This window comes from Apus apus, chromosome 4 (genome assembly GCF_020740795.1).
Source record: "Apus apus isolate bApuApu2 chromosome 4, bApuApu2.pri.cur, whole genome shotgun sequence".
Taxonomy (NCBI): domain Eukaryota; kingdom Metazoa; phylum Chordata; class Aves; order Apodiformes; family Apodidae; genus Apus; species Apus apus.
Window position 1 is genome coordinate 81,901,111 of NC_067285.1, and position 24,125 is coordinate 81,925,235.

Sequence of the window (24,125 nt, forward strand, 5' to 3'; positions counted from 1 at the left end):
TGTTCTCTTTTAAAAGTATATATTGCTTTCAATATCACATTAATAGCCTAAGATTAGAAACAGACACTGTCAACAGAGCACAAGTTTTACTAAAATTGCTGTTTTATTAATTTCATTGACCATCTGAGTAAGTTCTCACACAGACCATCTGACAGTATAGAGTCTCTCATTAAGCTGCTGACTTCTCTGAAGCAAAATACAGCAACAATGATTAAACAAGTTTTAAGCACTGACCATTCTAATGGATGTTCCTAACAAATGTCCAAAAGTTGATTAAAAAATACTTAATGTTTCTTTGATGACTTTCCTCTTTGTACAGCCAGAGCCTCTTCCAGTTTCATATTAATATTGTGAAAGTGTCTTTCTGCTCCTAGAATTCTCCGTGACTCCACCAGAAGAGCAGGTAGGCTGGAAGTTCCATACTGTTGTTAAGGAAATAAAGGCAACATTTTTAAATCTTAGAGGAAAACAAATACAGATAAGTAGATGATTTTTCTATCTGAAATGATGCCATTTGATTTTTCAAAGGGAAGAAGAGCCAACTTTAAGGTCTTCTGAAATGGCAGAATTTTCTCACACACGGCAGACACATAGCACTGTCTACAGAAACCACCACAGCAGGTCCTGAGCCATGGTAAAGGCAAAGGAGTTCTGAGACTACATGAGAAGTTCATCTGGTCATGAAATACAAGTGTGGTTCCTAGCATTAAACACCTTACAGAACAGACAGGCAAGTTCCAGAGCTTTCCCTGCCTTTCAACAATAGCAGCAAAAGAAAGTGTTTACTTGTCACCATTAATCTTTCTTCAATTTCTATTAAAAAATATTAGACCTGAGGAGAACCATTCTGCTTCTGTCCTTTGAATTCCTTGACACAAGACAGCAAAATCCCCTCTGAAATACTTCAGTTTTTAACATGACACCAAAAAAAGAGAGATCCTGCATTACAGTTACAGCAGTGGTTCTCAAGTTGCTTCCACAAAGACAATGAACAAAATACTGCTATTCAGTGTAAGTTAAACATTAAGAGAAATGCTCATGTGTCCAGGGAAAAAAAAAAAACAAACAGAGGGGCTGATCCAGAAGAGTTCAGAAACACACACAAAATATGTACTTACTACCACTTCTTCTTTTGGGTTTTCTTCTCTATAATCCAAACAGTCTTGCTGTAGCTCCTTTAAATCAGTAAGTAATTCAGTTGCTTGCCTCAAGGAAGTTTTCCTTTCCTGGATCTCTGCATATTCTCTTTGTAGTTTTATCAGTTGTTGTTCAGCTCTGAAAAAGATGGAGGCTTTGTTTGATAACTATATTGCATCTTTATTTCATGAGTAACTACAAACATATTTCCTCTGAAGCCTCAAAGGAAAGGATTGTCAGATATACAAAGCATAGGTTAGTGTTACCTACTGTTTCATTAGACTAACTAGCATATTTCAACAGGAGCATGGCTCCAAATCCACAAAAAACCCCTACACTTTTTCTCACATCTCACTTTTGAGTCTGACAAAATAACCACTCTCACTCTTAAGCAATTAAGTTTTTCAAGTGAAGTTTCTTAAGTACCCAGTGTTCTGCTCCTGCACACACCTGCTTGCAGGCTGAGGTCTTCAGTGCTTACACTGAAGCACACTCAGGAACTACAAACTAATTACTACTCTGCCTAAGAAAACCAGAGCTCGATTTGTTAAATTAGCACTCAAAAAACTGAGCATCAACAGCCATTTTTATTTAACAGTCTTGCAGCAAAAATGTCTTTAAATGATCAAAGGATGAAAACACAACAAATTAAAAAATGAGAAGACAGCTTTCAGTCTTTTGAGGATGTTCAAACCCATGTTGCGAGATGCTTTGAATGAGTTCTTGGAGTGAAGTTTGTCCACAGTACTGCAAAAAAAACCCAAGACTCTCATGGCCAATGAGAAATGCCTTTTAATCTGCCTTAGTAGATCCAAGCCCATGGTTCCCTACAGAGTTAACATTACAGAATGGTTTAGGTTGGAAGGGACCTTAAAGATCATCTAGTTCCAATCCCCCTGCATGGGCAAGGACACCTCCCACTAGATCATGTTGCTCAGAGCCCCATCCAACCTGGCCTTGAACACTTCCAAGGAGGCACCCACAGCTTCCCTGGGCAACCTGTGCCAGTAGCTCACCACCCTCACACTAAACAATTTTCTCCTAATGTCTAACCAGCTTCACTATAAAGCTTGTCACTAGTAACCCACTGGATTTAGGGAACTCTAGCGGTTCCTCCAAAGTACGTAATTTCTTTGTTGTGTATCTCAGTGATACTTAAGATTCATCCCAAATTAGAGAAGGGGAATTGTGCAGCCACATGAGATGGAAGCAAACCATGTATGCAGCGGTATCCCTGCCAGTCTGCAGAGGTGAAGGACATTCTCCCACCTCTAAACCAAAAAAGGCCTCTGTATTAGCTTTGTAAATTTATGATTCATCACTTTTGCATTTCCAGGGGAACATTAGTGTTTTTCTTGTGAACATACGGTCTGAAACACCAGTTAGTAGTTACCTAAGTGAAGTTGCAAGAATGGCTATCTAAGGCAACTGAAATATGGAACGGAGAGGTTAACTGGAGCTTTTGCCAAAACAGAAATCAATAGAGAATAGAAGCAGAGTTGGAAGAACAAAATCAGTTACTTTAAAAATAGCAGACTCCTTAAGCTCTTCAGGCTTTTACTGTTCATTATTAGAAACATACCCAATTAGCTCTTCTCTGAGTTGCAAGAGTTGCTGCCTTTTCTTTTTGATGTCTGTTATTACCTGAAACAAATAGTGAGGAAAGCCTTTGAAACAGTGTCTGTAACTTCAAAGGCAAACAATTAAAATTTCATTCGCTTTTTTTCTTTGATGCTTTATACTTCTGATTCTGGGTGTGGAAGATTGTGAGATATCAGACCTTATAAGCTGTCGTACTTTGTATTTCAACCACTTTCAAGCTCTTTAAAATGTCAGACTTGTCACCACCATCCAAAATTTCTCTTCAGGAACGTTGGATTTATGAGCATACAAGAGGAGTGTGTGACATTTTGAACCGAAACATGACCAACGCTGGGAGGTTTTTGTTTGTTTCTGTTTTAAAAATGCAGGCTAATAGAAATGTATGTTAAGTCCAATTGCCATGCCCAGGGAGATGAGCATAATTAAGCTTTCTTTAATACAACATCCAATAAAAAAAAACCAAGCTAATAATAAATTTAAATTTAGCAACTGCAAATCTGGTTTTAAACTAATGTATACGAGGCAAAATGAAGGTAACTCCGAGTGGCTGTGAATGCTAGATGTGTATTCAAATGTTCATTTCACATGCAGAGTAGCTTATATCTACCTGAAATTAACAAGACTTGAGCACATTAATGGCCACTTGCCAGAATAAATATGCTGTTGACTTGTTAAAAGCTATTTTGTCACCGAAAAGCTTGTGGAAGAGCTTCATCTGGGCAGAAGGCCTCTAGCACACAGTGCCAAACCTGCTCTTGAATCTCCCTTTGCTGCAGGAGATTCACTTCTCCTGATGAAACCACTCCAATATCCTTCTGCTCTTACACTAGTTCCTCCTCCTGTTGATATCCTCAGTCACATTTTCAGTCACCTACTACTTGCTCTGAATGAACAGGGGAACTGCCTTCCTCTGAACAGAAAGTTTGCACATATCTAGGGAATGTAGCTCCTTTAAACAAAGCAATCAAATTCTACTCTCACAGGTCACCATCTTTGCTGCTCTCCTAGATTTTATATTCATCTGAGTTTCTTAAAGGTTAACTCTCAATATTTAATTTGCTCTCCAGAGGCCTCACCACTGCTCATTAAAATAAATAAACAAATATGTTAATTAACATCCATAGATACCTCCACATCCTAACATGCATTCCTTCTTTTTTCTTTCTGTATGGAGTCTACAATCGATCATATTTACTCAGATAATTTCCAGAAAAAATCTGGTGGTTCCTCATCCTCTATTTGTGCAGCTCATTCTGTAGTACAGTCCACTTCTGTGATTTCTTTTTTTTTTTTATTTCTTCTAGTCAACTTCTTGACATTTCAATAACCACCTCTATATGCTGTACAACCCAGTGATATATATGTATTTACCTTAGCATTTTTTTTCTTCGTATTCTTTAATTCCTGAATGTCCACTATCTACAGAGGAAAAAAAGAATTACAGATTGACTATGGATCTTGATTTCATCCCTATCTTCCTAAAAACATTGTTGCAAGAATTACTTTGGAATAACAAAAAGCTATTTAAAAAAACCCATTACACTAGTTCAAAGGAAGACTACAAGTGTATCAGTTGTGTGTCAATTCTTTCTTCTCATGCCAGAGGAAGACTGTTCCACAAAACTAGTCATCTTGCACAAGTTGGTGCAATTAACACTCCTTGTACCAATTAGCATAATACTATCTAGCACAGTTTTTCTGTAAGTTTATGTAAAATGTATAAATCTAGTAATTCTAAAGCTCTAGTAATTCTAAATCTCTCAGAACTACAGTTTTAGTACTTATCCACTGGACTTACCACAGCTCCTACAAGTTGAATTTTACTCGTAATCAGTGAGAAAAAATGTTAGTCTTCTAAGCTAATGAGCTTTTTACAGTTAGGTTCAAACTCTTAATTAAAAAAGGATTCTTTTCCCTGATCTATGTTAGAGGCCTTAGCCAGGCCTCAACACTGAGACACAGTATAAAGATTAAATCATCAACCTTGTAGAACTCTAGTCTGTAAGTTTTTTAAACAGTGTTTGCTCATTCAACTGTTCCAGCTCTCCAGTTTTACTACACAGTGCTTTAGACATGACAAATACTATTGCTTCCCTATTCTCAAAAGCTGAACATTTTGCAAGGTACTTGCAGGACAACAGTGCTGTGTCTAAAGACAATTCTCATAAAAGCCAGCACAGAGGCTGCACAAAACAAACCATTTTAATATTATTTATCATGACAAGAGATTAGAAAATTTCAAGTATCATAAAATAAAGGTGAACAGGACAATGTAAAACCATAGGCATTTTGACTACAACGTAATACACAGCTCTATAATCACTACCACAACACTGATTTTATTTATGGTGTACTTACGAGATCGGTGATTTGGTCCTTGAAAGCAGAACAGAAGCCACTGATAGCTTTTTTGCAAGTGTCTGATTCTATGCTTTGTCTGGAGAAGTCAGGGGGACAAAACACAACACATTTGGTTTAGTAAAGGAGAAATCTCATCCAAAAACATTCCTTTAAGTAATGAATAAAACCCAGCGTTCAGCAGCTAGTAGCACAGGCAAGTGCGGATCTTTCACGTATTAGCAGTAGCTTAATTTCTACATTGACAAACATAACCTGTGTTGTTCCTGTGTTTGGAAAAATACCAAATTCCTGGAGACCACCTGAAGATCACATATGAGAAATATTTGTATCACAGAAACCTAGTGATCATTAAAATAACATCAGAATGTAACCAGGCACTACTGCATTCCCTAAAGGACAGCTCACTAGCAAAAACACGGGTAATTTTATTTTTTAAAAACTCTGCGTATTCAGCCATAGGGAAGCAGAATATTTACTTGTAATTTGCTGCTATCTTCTCAAACTCAGCCAGAACAACATCCAGTTCTGTAATATCTCTGGGAGATCTCTTCATCTCTTTGGGACACCAAACTTGTACAGAACATGGGCTATCCACTGAAACAACAAAACAAAGATAAGCACTGTACAATTCAGGTACGTATTCTAGAACAACAGAAAAGTTACTGTGCCCACCATTAAAATAACCATCTAAAAGTTATTAATATATCAAAATTAAACTTGAGAAGAGAGAAATACCAACTATTGAATGTGTCTTTGGCTGAGCAACTATGACAGACTTATCTGGAGATACTTAAGACTTTGGATGATCAATTATATACAACTTATTACATACAACTTATTTTTTATTCTTCATCATTTCAGACAAGTCCAGAACACATAATTACATCAAATGACAAACTATACAGTGTGCTGTAGATACAGCTGTTTGTGCTACTAAAACAACTTGCCTGAGTTTGGGCAACCTGCACTCCTTAAGGAATCATGAGTTGTTATATTGTATTTGAATACATTTTGTACTAATACCATATATGCCTCAAAAAAAGTGATATATGTTTCTTTAAACTTTGCAATAGTATTATTAGCTAATTCCACAAAACCTTAAACCATGTTTCTTCACACACTCCCAAATGTAATTCTAGTACTTGACTGTGACTGGGTACAGTTCAAAGGAAGCAAGATGACAACTGAGAAACAGTTTCTCTATACCAAAAATTGCCACTGTCTTGAAGTTCCCTATCTCAAAGGTCTCTATACTAACAGCTGTGCCTACACTGTAAGTCAGTGGCACTCCAAGCTCTGCTCCACAGCCTGGTGCTCCAGGCTTCCAGATGAAGGGACATACTCAAGTGTCCTACAGCTCTGTACCCATGGGAGGGATAATGCAGACCTGTGCTTTACCCCTTCAGGGGAGTAACAGGCAAGTCCAGGGATGCAAACCATGGGGATGAGAGCTGCATGGCACAGGAGCTCCATGATGTAGCCATTGCTAATTGTCTAGATTGTCCAGAACAAAGCTGCAACGAAAACCTCCCATTTCTAGAAGCATTATGCTGCTATGTCTCGGAAGTGAAAACCATTAAGCTGTGGAAAAGCACTCATGTTGAAAGAGGAAAAGCCATATGGGAGTTTTGAAGGGTCTACCTTACCAGAAGGATCTGACATATTCTCCTCTGAAGGCCGCTTCTTTTTTGCCTGGAATTCAGTAGTTTTCAGAGCCTTCTGTGATACAAAAAGCAGATTAACTTAAAAAAACAACCCCTAGGTTTACTAATTTAAAATTCTAAGAGATGGCAAGTAGGCAGAACATGGGACAGTATTTCAGCCTTTGATGACTGAACCATCAGTCACATTTCTTAGGGTTATTTCACCAGAAATGCAGCACAGTGGTAGCACTGCTGGGGGGCAGCAGCTGCCTGACTGTCCGACTGACACCTCAGCCACTGGCCGTGCAGCAGGAGGAACATTTTAAGGAGCAGAAGGCCCCTCAGTTCAGCACAGCCCTCACCCTGTACTGACAGTTCTCTGATCAACAGTGCCTCCTTACCTTCTTTTTCACCCACATTCTGTCCCAATCCTTTCTCTACTTATACTTTGTCACACAGACACAAAGCAGTAGTTCCACAAGAATGCTTCAGTTTACTGATGGAAGACTACAGTTCTGTACTGAATGTTACAATTCCAATGAATTTCAGTATGTAAAAAAACTTCTGTGCAAACTATGGCATATCTTCTTTTATCCCAGGCCTGCTTTCCCAGATCTGCAGAGAGTTAACTCTTACTCTGTGTGCCTGGAGTGCTATGTGAGCCAAAAGCACTTTACATTAATTGCAGTCTATGTGTGCCAGTCAAAAAACAAGTGTTTTTTGTCTAATTCTAATATATTAAAAATTAATTTTATCAATAAAAAAAATGCAATTCTTTCATAAATATGTCCTTTCTTCAATACTGAACAAGCATAAGGGATTTATATTCATTTACTATGCCATTCTTTAAGAATATATATTCCAGATATAACAGAAATATTTGAAATAAGAACAGAATCCAAAATGAGCAAGAGAATGGGCTACAGGTCACAGGGACAACTGGCTAATATACTCCCCACTGACATGATGACTCTAAGCATTTCATTTGGCCACCTCACAAGAATGCTTGGAGGATTAATTATCTGGGACACAATTCAGTACTAAGGAAGTACCAAGAAACAAATTAAAGGTCTTGCCCTCCCCTACTCTCTAACGCAGGGATGGCATGAAGTAAGTTAAATTGACTGATATACTCCTGCAACTTTCTCTGTACCACATTCTCCTTAAGGGGTTCATCTTCAGGATCAGCTGTGCTGGATTTCTGATCATCATCACCAGACGTTGTCGAGCAACACATTTTTTTACTAGGAAAAGAAAAATATCCACATGTAAACCCACTACATCCTGAGAAAGAATCTTCAACCACATAAACAAAAACATCTTAGGCTCTGGGGGACATTTTGTACTGTATTGTCATTCAGTTTGTGTCTCCTAAATCAACTACATACGAAGTTGAAAATGGCATATAAAGGGAATAAAATCTTTATCCCTCAACAGCAACCCTTGTGACAATTAGAAATCCATTAGTAACTGACCACTGGGATAGCCATGTTATTTTGAAGATATGTTAGTAGGAAAGGAGAAGGCTTTCCTAGTGGTTGGGTTAGAAATAATAAAAAAAAACCCCACCCAAAAAACCCCACACTCTCATAATGCTCTATTATTGTCTTGCTGCTTCATTCAAATAAGAACTGCTTCAGAGTAAAACCAGATTTGATTTAGCAAATGAGGAACATACTAAAATTTGTATTAAAAGATCTTTTAAAACTATTTTATTTGTTACATGTAGTCTATCTGGCTTTTACCTATTTTTTAACATTTTAACTTTAAAGACACCAGCATTTAAATTACTAACTCTTATCTCTCAGATATTTTTTAATCATTTAATTTGGGGGGGGGAAAGGACTTAAATCAATGTACTGCTTGCAGAAGTTAAACACTAATTTATTCTCCCATTTCTTTTCTACATTCCCCAATCTTACTTATTATTTTGGTTTCTCATCTGGGAAATTTTAAGTTAAAGCATCTTTTTAATAAGCAGTCTGGAAACCTGACAAACATAAGACTTTTTCCTATTTAATCTAAAAATCTAAAGATTAAATGCTGGCAGCAATTCTCTTTTTTCACCAGACCTTCTTCCTGTACTTTTCCTTTGTTGAGCTGAAACATGACCAAGGGACTTGTTTTGTGAATGCTCCTCTCCATAAGCATCCACAGCCGTGCTGTGCAAAGGGTGATCTGTAAGAACAGAAAATAAACTGTATGGAAATTGTTCCATCTGTACAGGCAAAGAACACAGGCATGCTAGCACTGTCTGCCTTCAGCATTTAGTAAGAATTTCTGTGCTTTGCTCACTAATGCAAAGGGAGTCTCAGTAGAAGTGTTACTTAATGATTAGGAAAAAATATAGAGTGAAAAGCTTCATAGTTTCTGTACTCATCCACCTCCTGTTTATTTACAAACTGAAACCAAAAGTGCAAGAAAGCTTGGCCCAGACCTATGACATATAGCAACAAAACATTTTTTAAAAGCTTATTTCAAGTCTCTCTTTGCTATGGCATACATCAATCTTCTATACATTTAAACAACTGCTTCCTAAATTTTACCTTTTTGTTTGTTTTGAAGATGGATTTTTAACTGCTTTATTGGATACTATAAGATGACAGTTACAGCTGCTACAGGAAGTTTGTAAATGTAAAATGCTTGAAGGTAGCTACCAGAACAGATTAAAACTCTGAGAACCTTAAGCTTTTAGCCTGCCTACCATGGTATATATTTCTTTTTTCAAGCACAAAAATTGCCACAAAAATTCAGCATTGGCTTAATTAACATTAGTGGGCACCCTTTTTATAGTTTTAACACACACCACAGAAGTGAGGAAAAGAAGAGCCTTTAATTTGGCAGCCTTACCCACATGTCAACCCTTTTGCTAGATTGTTCTTTACAGCTCATTTTCAACGCTGTTTCTATAGTTATGTGGATATTTCCTTTATTTTCTCAAAGTAATAAATACTACACCAGAGACACAGCTCTTAGCATTTTCTCTACATCTTCTAATTACAGTTTTTCAAAGACTCTTCTCACCAACATTGACATATAAGAACTATATATATTTAGTAACAGAGACCTTCACACAGGGGCATCTATTCTATCTAAATTGATTCTCCTCCAGTGCACTGAGGCAAAAGCCCAACATGGAGCATGAAAGTGGTTTCAACGCTTCACCAAAAAAGTATATTTTTATGATGTTACTTTTAAGTAGAACAACATCCCTGTTAATGCCTAAGCTTGCTGCCATACATACTCTTACAATAGCAAACCATTTCACTCTGTAATTTAATTGAGTAACTTAAGATCTTAAACTTCCCTTTTAAATTGCAAACCCTACACAACTTCAGTGTTATATTGCATTAAATTCTGCCATTCAGACTATAAAACTTAAACAGCCAGCATTTTTCTTTCAACTTTTACACATGTATTGCAGCATTATTCCTGTTACTTCCTCAATGGCAGGAAACACCACCACTCTCAAAAAACCCTCTGTCTCTCCTGCCCGTAATTTTCCCTGGCAAAGAAACTGTACCTTTCCCTAAGTAAGCATTGAAATATTTTGCCCATATGGTTTGTTCATAAAAATCGTATGTTAAATGACACTGAAATTAATACTAACCAAATGAATCATCAAGCTCCTCAAGCTGATTTGCTTCTGCTACCTTCAATATCCTTGAGACATCTGGTTCCTCAAGTGGAACCGATTTCCAGTGAGGACGGGGGTTGGTCTGGGGTTCCTGGATGGATATGAAATTAACAGCTAGTTCATCCAGCGTTTTAGGTGTAAAGCAGATGAAATATAACAATGAATTTTACAAACATTTCACCAAAAATACATTTAACCTTGACCATACTGACTACTGAGCTACAATATGTCCAGTGACAGGACAAGGGGCAGTGGGTACAAACTGGAACACAGGAGGTTCCATGTAAACACCAGAAAAAACTTATCTTCTGTGAGAGTGACAGAGCACTGGAACAGGCTGCCCAGAGAGGTTGTGGAGTCTCCTTCACTGGAGACATTCAAAACCCGCCTGGACACGTTCCCGTGTGATGTGCTCTAGGTGACCCTGCTCTGGCAGGGGAGTTGGACTAGATGATCTTTCGAGGCTCCTTCCAACCCCCAAGATTCTGTGATTCTGTGATATAAAGCAATTAAAGAATATGTTTTTTCCTCAGGCTATGCTTTTCTTCTCCTAAGAGAAGAGATGGCAAAACCAGTTATATTCTGCTATTTGACATTATGCTGCAGCATCAGCTTTCTATTTATTTTATAAAACCAAGCATGTAAGCTTAGAAACATTATTAACAGTCCAGTATCTGGTTTCTATGATCTGTGACCTTTTTCTTCTCAGGCTTTTAAATATTTCTTCTTTCATCTCTCTTTTACATTATTGTCCGTGCTAGTTCAATTTAACGATTCTCACTTTAAGAAAACAAAATGCTACACATAACTTCTTGTGAAGGTGGAATTTGTAAATCGAGCCTTACTCAGGAAGTTCTGCAGAGCAGAAGAGCACGTTTATCTGTAAACGTGCCACCCGCACCCTGAGCAACTTTCCTCTTACTTCTTTCTATGTGTGCTCTGTAAACTGCTCTCCTGAATTTCACACGGCTGCCTTCAAAGCTTTCCCCGCTCGAAAGCCGGCAGCTCGTGCTGCCTGATGCTGCGCTCCCTAGAAGAGCACCGAGAACGAGAAGCTCCGCAGGCCCCGCACCCGCCGCAGCCCCGCACGGTCCCGCACGGCCCCGCTCCCCGCACAGCCCCGCACAGCCCCGCGCGGCCGCAGCAAAACCCGCGCCACGTCAGCTCTGTTCACACCAGCAAAACTCACCAGTGATTTCTTTCCAGAATGATTTCTCTTCGCTTTCTTCGAGGACATTTCACTATTCACTTTAACACACAACGCAGAGTGAAGCCACTGGCAGGTCGTCCCCCATGCAAATCCGCCTGCTGCCTCGAAACCTGAGGGGGGACAGAAAACCTTCCATAATTCAACGCACGATTCATGACTTGCTTTAAAAGCAGTAAAACCGGCTGCGTGAGACCAGCCCGACACCCACGAAATACAGCGCACGGAAGGCAGCGACGCGGCAAAACGCTTTTAACGCCTTCACCGTCGCTTCACAGATGCTGCTCCTCTCCTGCCGCCGACCAGGCCAGGCCCCGCCTCGCCGGGCGCCCAGAGGCGGCCCCGGCCCGTGCAGGCCCGGCCCGGCCCGGCGGCTCGGAACGGGCCCCCCTGCCCTGCCCGGCCCGGCCCCCCCGGCCACCCCCGCCCCCCGGCCCGGCGCTGCGGGGCCCACCCGGCGGCCACAGCCCCGCCTCCCGCCTTCCCGCCGCGATTCAAACGCGCGGGGCGGGCGGCGGGAAGGGGCGGCGCAGGCCCGGAAGGGGAAGCGGGAGCGGCGGGGCCGCCGGGACGCGCCCGCTCCGGCCCCGCTCCGGCCCCGCTCCGGCCCCGCTGCCTCTGGGCGCCCCTGCGGCCTGGGCTGCGATCCTCTCTGCTTTACAACCTGCAGTACCGGGGAACCCGCCGTGTTTTCTTCTTCCCCCCCCGGGCCCCACGCCCGGAGGCTGCGCACGGGTGACGGGACAGACAGCGCTGCTCGCCCGTGTCCGTGCCTGTCTGGAAAAACAGGTGAAGAGGGCAAACTCCGCAACGATAACCTGACATCTCAGGTCACAAACTTGTATTCTTGTGTGTTTTGAATTGGTTTCTTACATGCTACAAGGGCGTGCCAAGACAAGTAGGATTCAGGTTGAAAACTTGTTAATTTCAAATCTGTCCCTTAGAATGACAGGAAGGACAGCAATTCGGCAAGCCTGAGGAGTGCCACATCTCTTCATGCACAGGTGAGGGTGTTCTTACAAAGACCATCTGCTGCTGCCCCACCACGCTGGGGCTCTGAACCAGGATAGAACCAGTTCTCTTTCCAGTGATTTTCCTTTTGAGGTAAGTCTCTTCTAAGTAGTCACATTTGCTCAGATGAACAGCTTGTCTTGCAGTCACTGCTTCTAGGCCTGATAATGCTCCGTGCTTATAGTGACTGCTAGAGAATGGTATGTAGGACCAAAGCCACTGCTTCAGAACCAGCTGGGAGGAGAGGGGTTATCTGTGACCCTTCTTTGGGGAGGAGCAGACCAGACAAGTGACCAAAGGAAGTATTCCATCCCAAACATGTCATACTTGGAATAAATTTGAGGGATCAAAAGGGTCAAGCTCTTTTCATCCAGGGCTGGCTGGCTGCCTGGGAGGACTCCATCCATTCATCTGCCTTTGATCCTGATCCGTGCAGCGTGTCCCTGAATCCCTGCATTCCAGCACCCAGCTCCCATCTGCTGCTGACTCCAGGAATCAAGTCCAGGACTTTTCCAGGGCCTTGGTGGTCACATTCTTTTCCTTTTCATCATTTATTGTTTCATTTAAACTGTGTAGTTTAGCTTCCAACCCATATTTCTGTCCCTTAATCTCACTTCTTCCCCTATAGAGGGTAAGGAGAGGGGTCAATAGAGAGCATCTGTCATTCAATTGCCAGCCCAGCTTTAAGCCATTACACCCTTTGTCCCACCAAATAAGTCAAAGCCACAGTGAAATATCACTTTGGGATTACCAGGAAGAGTGGTCTCTTTATGCTGCCTATAGCACCCAGCCCATGTAGCAGTCCACGTGCCAAAGGTAACAAGCCATAGGACAGCCTATCTACAGCATAGCTTTGTTTCTGTAGTGATAATTCTTAAAGGTCTTTTCCAACCAAAACAATTCTAAGATCACCAAGTCCAACCATTAACCAAACACTGCCAAGTCCACCACGAGACCATGTCCCTACGCACCGCATATACACATCTTTTAAACACTTCCAGGGATGGTGACTCCACTACTTCCCTGGGCAGCCTGTTCCAGTGCCTCACAACCCTTTCACAGTAAAGGAATTTTTCTTCATTTCCAATCTAAACCTCCCCTGGCATAACTTGAGGTAATTTCCTCTTGTTGTATCACTTGTACTTTGGGATAAGAGACCAACCCCCACCTTGCTACAACCTCCTTTCAGGTAGTTGTAGAGAGTTACAAGGTCTCCCCTCAGCCTCCTTTTCTCCAGACTAAACAACCCCAGTTCCCTCAGGTTCTTCTCACAAGACTTGTGCTCTAGACCCTTCACCAGCTTTGTTGCCCTTCTTTGGACATGCTCCAGCACCTCCATGTCCTTTCTGTAGTGAGATGCCCAAAAGTGAACACAGTATTTGAGGTGTGGCCTGACCAGTGCCAAGTACTGGTGGGCACAAGCACTTCTCTAGTCCTGCTGGCCACACTATTTCTGATACAAGCCAGGATGCTGTTGGCCTTCTTGGCCACACTGCTGGCTCACGTGCATCTGACAATCAATGAATTGCCCCAGGCCCTTTTCCACTGGGCAGGTTTCTGGCTACTCTTCCCCAAACCTGTAGCACTGCTTGGGGTTTTTGTGACCCAAGTGCAGAAGACAGCACTTGGTCTTGTTGAATCTCATACATTTGGCCTCAGCCCATCAATCCAGATCCCTCTGTAGAGCCTTCCTATCCTCAAGCAGATCAACAGTGCCTCACAACTTGGTGGTACACTAAGTCCCCTCATCTAGACCTTAGATCCAGCTCCTCAATCATCTCCATCAGGAGAAGTGTGGTGACAACTTCACTGTCTTTCCATGCAGCACACCCATATATTTGAATATTATATTAAGTGACAAAAATTCGGTTTACGTGTCCTTCAGCAGGGAAGAAATGCATAAGGAACATATAAAATTACTCAAAAGGAGAAAGTCTACCATGGCTAGGAACATAAGTGTGCTTATTCTCTTACAGTAACTTGTGTTAACACTGAGCTCTACGTATTGTCTTGGTGGCAATGCTTCATCTACCCTGGTCTATCTGTCCATAAAGTCTTTCCTACCATACCAAATTAAAGCCAGATGCACAGTAAAAGGGGGGAAGTGGAAGAATGATCACACAGGAAAGACAACCAGTACCACCCAAAAGCAGCATAAGAATTTAAAAAAAAAAAGCCCTCCAGAGTTCACTCAGAAGTTGTTTATGATGATGATAAGAATACTACCTAACTCTCAGAAACCATACTGAAGAAAAAAAATAAAGAAGATTTTGTTTAAAAATACTCATGGAGCAAGTTACATACAACACCATCCCTTTCTTACAGATATTGGCCAGAAACTTACACGTGAATATCAGAACAAAGCAGAAAGTTACCTTCCAAAAGTAAAGTGTCAACAACCAGCATTTATCCTCCATTTGTAGCAGTGGAGTTTTGCAGCTTGTCAGTTACCAAATTACACCTTGGTTTGTTAGTCAGCAGTACCTTCCCTTGATAAACAAACATTTCACTGAATTGAAATGCAGAAACATTTATTTTGGTTTCCTTCATTGGTTTTGAAAATTGTTTTGGTTTTATAAAACATAGAAATAGCCAACACTACGCAAACATTTGAATTCCAATGTAACAAACTACTGCTCTAACATTTGACTTGGATTTGTGTACCTTAATTGCACACATGTATGAAATTATGCTACAGAGTAGTGCATTACAATCACACACAAATCTTAGTGCAAACCTTGTTGTGCTTGTATTTTACATATATCCATGTTTTCAGGAAACAGCAATGTATGCTAACGCAAAACCAACTCTGTTAAGGATAGCAAAAGACTTATGCTGTAATAAGGCTTATTTCTGCTGATTTCTCAAACAAAAAGGTAACTAGTTGTTTTGTAATTTATCTGGGAATTAGGTTTTTATCCCTGAACAAACACCTAATCCTGTACCAACACACAGTTCTGTTGGCATATTTAAATACTTCCAATTTCTGCAAAGCATCAGGCAAAAACCTTACACCTGACCTATTTTGCTATTCAGTGAAGAATACTCAGTGGCTCATACATGAAGCACAGAAAACTAAGAGGTTATGTCAGAAGCTCTTCTGCCTATGGAGAACCTGGCACATTTTTTAAAAATGCATTTTAAATACATGTTTATTACAGGGGAAAAATGTGGCTAGTACAGGTGCAATGTTTACCTGGCTGTTAGCATAGCCTAGCCTCCTGAATGGTGTTGGTTTTAAGTCTCTAGTGTTCTTGCCAGAGTTATGATCTATTATTCATTTACAGGGCTGGCACCACTCTGAAACTGTGTTAACGTAGCAAAGGCTACATGTGCTAAAATAACTGTATCCACACTTTCAGTGCAGGACCACCGCGTGCAGACTTACTCTGAGGTATTCATCCATCTCCTTGGGGTGGAGTACTGACTTCTACCTTATAAAAGTTCATCTCAGAACTGTCTGCAGATAAAAAGAAGGGAGAAAAAACACTGACTAATGCAAGCTGTGATACCAGCTATACAACCGCAGGGGGTTGGTTTGGTGGTTGTTCATTTGTTGGTTTGCTGTGGTTTGTTTGTTTGTTTTTTTAACATATTAAGTAATCCTTCTGAGGATGCAAGATACTTAGAGGCATTTTCAAAACTGCCAAACCCTTTGTGGAATTGACAACTGCAAAATACACTGCAGACAGCAAAACACACTGGCAATAAGAAAACCTTAGCTCCTTGGTGAAGGACAGTCCCATTTTTGGCCAAGGAAGTCTTAAATAACTTACATATAGTTACCATTTATAGTTAAGGCTCTTTTTGGAAATTGTAGGTCACCATAAAAACAGTATACAACACAACTTGACAGTAAGGCAGTGTTGCATTTCTTCAGTGTTCCTATGGTAAGTACCCATTTTTGTACAAGTTAATGATTGCACAGATTCCTTCCCTATATTTGCTGTAGTCAAATTACAGATATGAAGGCCGACAGTAGACAGACGTGTGCCACTCTCCTCGTTCTGTTCTCAGTTACATTTTGGCATTAGCATAGAGTTCATCTATCTGCGACTGGAAACACTTCCTCAGTTCTGGTCTCTTTGCCTTCAGTGTTGGTGTCAGCAGGCCGTTTTCAATAGAAAACATTTCAGTGTGCACAACGATGTCTTTGACCTGGAAAGTAAAGAGTTACTAGCCAAGCTGCACCCTTGGAATAGACAGGGCTATTAAAAAGATCACCCAGACATCATAACAAAGCCCATTACTTCAAAGGTTTTCCAGATACAAATTCCAACCAGCTTCTGCAGTCATTTTTTACTGGTATCAAGAAGTTTAAAGGATTGTGTTCAGTTCTTACTAGCATCTTACCTGTTCAAATGACTTCAAACCAGATTCTTTCCCAACCCTCACCATGTCTTCCAGAATGTGTTTTTTGACATCCTGTGGATACAAGAATACATTGTAGAGCTTGAAAACGTTGATGCAAAACAGCTAACTCTGTGGTCAGATATGACTCACCTTGTTTTTGCATAGCTCTTCATATGAGCCTTCAAATCCCCTTTTCTTGGCCCAGTTGCGCAAAGTCTCAGGATCAGGTACCACAACAGCAACTAAGAAGGCCTGAAAAGGGAAATTTTGTCAAGCTTTTTTTTTTTTCTTTTTTTAAAGTTAACACTTTACTTCCTACACACTTCTTACTACTTGGTGTTAGGTTTCAGACAGCTGTTCTGGCCGTGCTGTAAAAGTCAGCAGCTTTCTGCTGCTTGAACACAGGAGTGCAGATCAGAAGCTGGCACTTAAGAGCACTACACTCTTGTTAAGATCCACATTTCAATTTCCACTTGCAACAAAATGAACATATTGTTTTGTTTATTTTCCCTGCACTGTTAGCAACTTATGTACGGTCATTAATGATCAGTTAAGTTAATCCAGCTCTACCACCTGGCCTGAAGCTACATCCAGAAACATGTTATAGAATTGCTGGATTTGAAAGTGAATTCAGAACCCAAATGTGTAACGTTAAAAACAGATTCTAGTCCCAAAGTTTAGGGTCAGAGGAGGGAGGAAAGGAAGACTCTTCTGCAGTCTCTACTTGTATTAATTTTTTTAATTACCTGAGGAATGCTTACCTGCAAGCTCTCTCCATGGACAAACACCTGACCCAGTGCTTCACATCTCAGATACACATTTTCTATTTTCTCTGGTGCTATGTACTCTCCCTGGGCTAGTTTAAATATGTGTTTTTTCCGGTCAATGATCTTCAACGTACCATTCTGTTGACAGAATTAACACTCAGAAGAGGCACTTCAAGTGAAAATCCAATCTACACAGCTTAAGCATACCACACTAGTACAGTAAAATTGTACTAGAGCCAGAGTAATGTTTGAGGAAAACAGGCTCTGCACCCATCTAACCTAAACTATTGGTACTGCTAATAGTCTTCTAGCTCCAGACACACAGATTTATCTACAACAGTAATTATCCTTCTCATAAAAGTACTTCTCTTTCACCTAATTCCTGGTTTTCAATACTAAATATGTTATATTTTATTTGTTCAATTACTGCTAATAACTACAGAAGGACATTTCAGCTATGTAAGTTAACTTACTGGTAGCCATTTCCCAATATCTCCTGTATGAAGCCATCCATCTTTGTCCAGAGCTTCTGCTGTTTTTTCTGGATCTTTCAAATAGCCACGAAATACATTTGGCCCTTTCACACACACCTGAAAACAGTAATTTGTTAATGTATGATACTATAAAGGAAATTTAAACTCTATTTGCAATGAATGCTTTCTCCAGTGGTTCTCAATAACCCTCCACTAACAAGAGAAGGTGAAGTTCATGCAGTACAGAAATCTCTACTCATTGTTTTTGGAGAACATTTTCCATTGGTATAAAGGATAATAAGAAGCAACTGGAAACATCTGTTCTCTTCCAGCCTAGTAGCAGTGTTCCTACCTGCTATCTGAATAATCTGAATTTATCAGAGGAAACTTATTTGTATGTATCTGAAGAAATTCTGCTGGATCCAGAAATATTACCACTCAGCCTGGAAATGTGCTCATTTCAGCTTTGGTAAGCAGCAGGAACATTGTGAGAAAAGTAATTATGAAAAAGCTGTATATCAAGCAAATCACACGTTTGTTGTCCACGAGTAAACCAGTTAATACCTTGGGGCTTAGAGCACTCAAGACTCCTCTACAGAAGAAATGTGCAATTACCTTAAATGGAAGGTTGTCTGGATTTATGTACCAAGTAGAAAACTAAAAACAACTTCTCTGGATCTAACTGGATACATGGGAATTATCAGGATCAAAAAAGGTGCTTACATGGTATGAGAAAATGACCAACAAGATTAAAGGTTTATAGGTGAAGAGGCTACCAAATAATCAGGTCAGACCTTACAAGTAAAATTAAAACAATTAGTAGAGCATTTGTCAGTAAGATAACAGAAAAGTAAAGCAACTAGTCAGGAACATGGAGCAGAGCCTGAAGTATCCAAAGATGGTCCTATATTCAAGTATTTTCTAGTCATTAGAACACCCATGCTTGTGTAAGTTTTCTTCAGCGGGGAAAAGGACAGGACCATTGTTATTCAAGGCTCAGCAGGACAATAAAATACCTCCTTAAAAAAAGAGGATAGAGGCAAGATAAACAAGATTGAAGCAAAACTTAAAGATGCCCACTGCACACAAGTGTTGGGGAATGAGAAGTCTACAAACTCTGAAAGCTCTACACAGGAGTCCTCAGAAACAAAGGATTCAAGCTGACATATTAGCTTGGGAGTGGCTTGGCATACATGGATGACAGGAGACAAATTCTGGAATAGTATCAGAACTCTAGAACAAATCTAGAAGAATAGGATAGAAAACCCAATTTTAAGTTAAGGTCAAATAAATATCAATAGGGGCTTATAAAATACTAGGCCAACTCTTAGTCTAGAGGATTAGTACAATTATAAAATGGGCAAGGAACTGGCTACAGAATCTTCAAGCAGTAGTATCAAATCTCAGACTACAGGAAATTACTAATGTAGTTCAGAGACCAACTACTGAAAAACTCATCCCAAGTATTTTCAGTGCTTACCTCAGTATAAAAATACAGGCATTCTGGTAAAATACAATATAGCAAACAGATGTTATCAATGTGAGAGAGATCAGAGTATTAGTGAGGGTTCTGATGCTTGTGTAGAGATGGTACCAAACAACAGACCTTGGTTTGGTCACAGGTAAGAACCAACTAATTTCTGGTATAAAACAGCTTATCTGGGAGGATAGGAGCAGAGTAGAACTCTGTCCCAGTCAAGTCAAAGGCTGACTGATCAAAGATTTCATTTGTTATGGCTCCTACAGTCACAGGAGGGCAGTAGGTGACAACTTTTCTCCATTGAGACAGCAAACCATTTATCTGTATCCTGCCAACTGTCACTAAGCCTTCATCTGCATGTGAGCATATGCAATTCAGTTTACAAATTTATCCTTCTTGAACATGGATAACTGGCAAAAAATTAAAAACAAGGCTGACAGAACAGAAAATATTGAAAGCTTACTCTCAGGAAGTACAACTAGAAGTGTTTAATCCAGCAGAAGCTCTGATAGACAATGAGGAGGAAGATCTATTTTAGGCAAAGGATAGTAAGAAACTATTCTCTGTCTGTGGGCTTCAGTTCAGTGAAACTGGTTTGCTAAATTAGTAGCAGTTCACACTGAGGAAGTTAGGACCAAAAGACTAAGATGGTACCTGATATATTAAGGGGCTACCATATTTATTCAAGTTCAAAGTAACTCCTAATGCAGCAAACCTTCACAGTGAGTGGAAGCAAAGCATTTTTAGAAATTTATTTAAAAGCTATGTAACAGTTTCTCAGTTGGACAATTGGCCTGCCTCTAGCAGACCAAGCTCTAAAAGCATATTTGAAGAAAAAATTACTGATGAAGACTAAACATGGGGTGATAATACAAGACAAAGGAATCTTGACATTGCTTCCCACTTGCAAACAGTTTCACACCACTAAGCCAAATTAAATCCTTAAGTATTTTTGAGAATTACAGCTGAATTATTGGTCTCTGGTGTCATCCAAATTACAACCAAAACAAATAAAGATTATATATTGCTTGCAGTCAATTGATTACTTGCTTAAGATACTTTTGATTTCTCACCCCCAAAATGCCCCAAGGCCTCTCAAAAGCATGAAAGACACCACAGTTAATTTGCTTTAAGGGCTTGGGGAAAATAAAATACTACATGGACATCTGTTCAACTTATGTACATAAAGGTCAAGCTATATATATTTTACTTGTAAAAAATATTGAAAAAAACAGTATATAGCATTATATACAAAGTTCCTCAAAATGTAATTTGTAAAACATACATGTTCAATTTGTGCAGGTTGCAGAAAAAAAGTTCAGAAGAATGTGCAGGCTGTTGTCACAAGTCATTAGCAGCCTTCCTGGCATTTTATCTCAATTTCTCTTAACAATGCTCCAGCCACTTTAAATCACCTATCTCACACATCACAAGCTAAGTAACAAGCTATATGCATTAGCTAATCTGCACTTGGCTGTGGGGGTGGGGGGGAAGCCCTCTGATAGCATTTTACTAAAGAATACATGTAGTATGAGGTAGCTTCTCAGCTGTTCTGCAGCTGTAAGATGGGATGTTGGTCATACAACCATAAATACATAGTAATTTGTTATCCCACAGTAAGCTGCTTTTTGTCTTCTTCAATACACTAATTTCCATCTTGCTTTTCTAAGTCATTAGCTGACACTGCCTGCATGCAAGACAGGAGTCTGATTTTAGGCCACATTTAGCACTTTTATTAAACTCAGACAGTTCCTTGTTATTTCAGGAACACAAAAATGTTTACTAAGAATTCCTAAGAGGCTCATATCGACCTTTTATAGTTACTTACCTCACCCTCTCCTTTGGCAGCAGAGTAATTCATTTCTTGTACATCAACAAGCTTGATGATACTGCATGGCATGGGTGCTCCAACATGACCTATTAAATAGAGTAACACTTCAATAATCTGAACTGCTTTTTAGTCAGGTTCTTAAAGCAATAAGCTGGTTACATGCTAAAGTAAAAAAAGATGGAAAACTGAATGCTGGTAATGCACTACACCAGTATCAGCACAGTAGTAGCTTAAATTTGCTGAGACTGAAACATTAACTTCAGATATCCCTGGAACATTACAAATTGAACCACGTATTCAGGCTTGCTTTCTTATAATGAGAATCCTCGCTCTATGGACATATGAAAGTAGCAGAAGTCCAACTGTAGTTTCAATTATCAGTATTATTTCACTTAGGGGACTAGAGATGTAACAACTGACAGAAATTTAGACTGTTTGATCTAACATTAAAAAAATGCCATTTAATTTTCCAGTGTGGTTTCATACACAGCAAATACCTGTAAAAATTACAAGGGTTGATACTGTGACCTCCCCTCTCCTATATGCACTTCAGCTTACAAGGACAACGCTATCCTAGCTATTTAGGGGTACAAACTTCAAGGGATCCCTTTCAAAGTTTTTTACTTCTCTTGAAGAAAAATAGAACTTTATGCTTCATGATAGGTGTACTGCAGACTAATAATGTAATCAGGGACCTCTATAGCATCCTGAAATTTACTAGACAGGCACACTATTGAACACCTGACCTGCTGTCCAGTCGCCAGGCAGTGACAGTGAGCACCCAGCTGTGCATTCAGTCTGTCCATAACCTTCATAGAACTAGAACATTAAATCAAATTATTACATTTAACTTTTCAACATAGTTTCTTCATTAAAATGAAGTTAATATTTTGCCTCTTTTGTTATTTAAATTTGCATTTAGCAAAATCCCCAGCATCTTCTAGAAAAAGAACATCATTATATTTTAGTTTTATCACAACACAATTTTAAGTGCCAATATTCCAACTTCAGTTCCAGTATTTATGTTTCACTCAATTTCACATGCTGTGTCTAGATCATAAGAGAAAGCAACAGAGGAAGCAAGAAGAAGAATCTAAGAACAGTGACACTAGCAATAACTTCATTCATATAATTTAAGGACAGATTTGTCCAAGACAGCTGGGAACAGAGTCCCTGTACACCACCACAGTGCTGTGATTATTATATAAAAGACAGGCAGAATGCATTGCTACACTATAACACTACTGAACAACTTCAAGACTTCACAGAAGCCACACATCTTAGTCTTTTCTATCCTTGCAATATATTTCACCACATTTGTTCCATCCTGTGCCATTGTTATTCATATTTTACCTCAAAAAAACATACAGTTTGCAGAGGCTCTGAAGATATATGCAGTGTGTTAAATCAGACTTTCCCCAGTCTTATCTTCAAAGCAGCATTACTACAATATCATGTTGATTAGATTCTCTGAGGTAGTTATGAATACTTCTCTAAGCATTCCCAGAAACTTCAGGAACTTAATTCAAGAATATTAATTATTGCTTACAGCAGCCCCCATTAATCTTAAGACAGTTCAGTTGGTTACTTTAGTTATAATACTTTGGCATGAATACAGAAATACCAGGGGACAGAAAAGCTCTGGAAAGGAATATGCACTTGTGTAGCCTCCAAGAAGAATGCCAGAAAGAGTTAATAATATAAATAGACTACTAGAAACGCTCTAACATCAAAGCTCAAATGAGGTAGTAGAATCTTTAGGTTTTAGGATTAAGGCCAGGAAACTCACCTGACAGCCAAGAGCTGCTCTCAGGAAGGTAAGTACACTTGCAGATACAGGTGCTGCTCCTGTGACCATCAGCCTCACTTTTCCTCCCAAACTTGCCTACAACAGACACAAGATACTGTGGACACCAAAAGCATTTTAGAGGTATTTCCAGAGTATTTTTCTGTCCCACCCTCAGACACTATTCACCTACAGTGTTATCCATAAATGTTAAAAGTTTAGTCACCTATTGCAAGCTGTCTTTCTCAGAGTTTTTAGAAATGGCATCACAAACATACAGTATCTAGAAAGACGGTGCTGTGGTGTTCTGATTCAGACTCTGACAAAAGTCTAAAGAGCTTTAAGTCATGTCTGTGCTGCAGTGGTTTTATTTTTAACTGCCTTATATCAGCTTCTCATACATCCTGAATGCTATAGAAAAAAAAAACAGCCACAGGGGCATGTTGTACAACCAAGGTTAGGGCCATATGAGTGAGTGCCAGATACAATAGCAGGCATAACTTAGTAATGACCAACAGTGAGAAGACAGCAGGGGCTACATGTGGCACTAAGTAATATTTAGCATTTCTCCTTCAGAAGGACAGCGTTGGCTTTCAAAGTGGTGAGAGAAGCACCAGACTGTTGTAGAGAAACCTCCCTATTACAGTTATGCAATATTTCACAACAAAGGAAACTGAAGAGTTTTGATTTTTATTCTGAGTAGCCATGTTACCTTTAATCAGTGATTAAACCATATCAGACTATAAGCATTCGTATGAAATACAGCAATTGCAAACTGATGCCTATAAATTAGTAATAAGATAGGATATATAGTGATATTTCACAATTTCAACACAA

General features: G+C 39.7%; 2 protein-coding genes across 4 annotated transcripts in view; both read right to left on the reverse strand.

Moving 5' to 3' along the window:
• Positions 1 to 79: 79 nt before the first annotated feature.
• On the reverse strand, positions 80 to 12,476 carry CENPU (centromere protein U). 3 transcript variants are annotated; one of them, XM_051618966.1, is made up of 13 exons: positions 12,461 to 12,476; positions 12,252 to 12,364; positions 11,570 to 11,700; positions 10,354 to 10,471; positions 8,816 to 8,921; positions 7,897 to 7,987; positions 6,747 to 6,819; positions 5,577 to 5,694; positions 5,098 to 5,176; positions 4,111 to 4,158; positions 2,720 to 2,781; positions 1,119 to 1,275; positions 80 to 422 (listed from the first exon to the last, which is right to left on the reverse strand). In XM_051618966.1, exons 3-13 carry the CDS (start codon positions 11,615 to 11,617, stop codon positions 285 to 287), a joined length of 1,038 nt encoding a protein of 345 aa, XP_051474926.1. In that variant the 5' UTR covers positions 11,618 to 11,700; positions 12,252 to 12,364; positions 12,461 to 12,476; the 3' UTR covers positions 80 to 284. The 3 variants fall into 3 exon arrangements, with proteins under 3 accessions (XP_051474926.1, XP_051474925.1, XP_051474924.1); XM_051618965.1 differs by lacking the exons at positions 12,252 to 12,364; positions 12,461 to 12,476 and adding an exon at positions 12,042 to 12,129; XM_051618964.1 differs by lacking the exons at positions 12,252 to 12,364; positions 12,461 to 12,476 and adding an exon at positions 11,799 to 11,929.
• Positions 12,477 to 15,112: 2,636 nt separating this feature from the next.
• ACSL1 (acyl-CoA synthetase long chain family member 1) overlaps positions 15,113 to 24,125 on the reverse strand; it is a 41,168-nt gene continuing 32,155 nt past the window's right edge. The window contains exons 14-21 of the mRNA XM_051618953.1: positions 23,292 to 23,387; positions 22,249 to 22,321; positions 21,500 to 21,588; positions 18,192 to 18,308; positions 17,713 to 17,856; positions 17,102 to 17,203; positions 16,952 to 17,023; positions 15,113 to 16,756 (exon numbers count right to left, since the gene is read on the reverse strand). Of these exons, the coding sequence (XP_051474913.1) occupies positions 16,616 to 16,756; positions 16,952 to 17,023; positions 17,102 to 17,203; positions 17,713 to 17,856; positions 18,192 to 18,308; positions 21,500 to 21,588; positions 22,249 to 22,321; positions 23,292 to 23,387 (834 nt within the window). The 3' untranslated portion in view covers positions 15,113 to 16,615. The remainder of the gene's footprint in view (positions 16,757 to 16,951; positions 17,024 to 17,101; positions 17,204 to 17,712; positions 17,857 to 18,191; positions 18,309 to 21,499; positions 21,589 to 22,248; positions 22,322 to 23,291; positions 23,388 to 24,125) is intronic.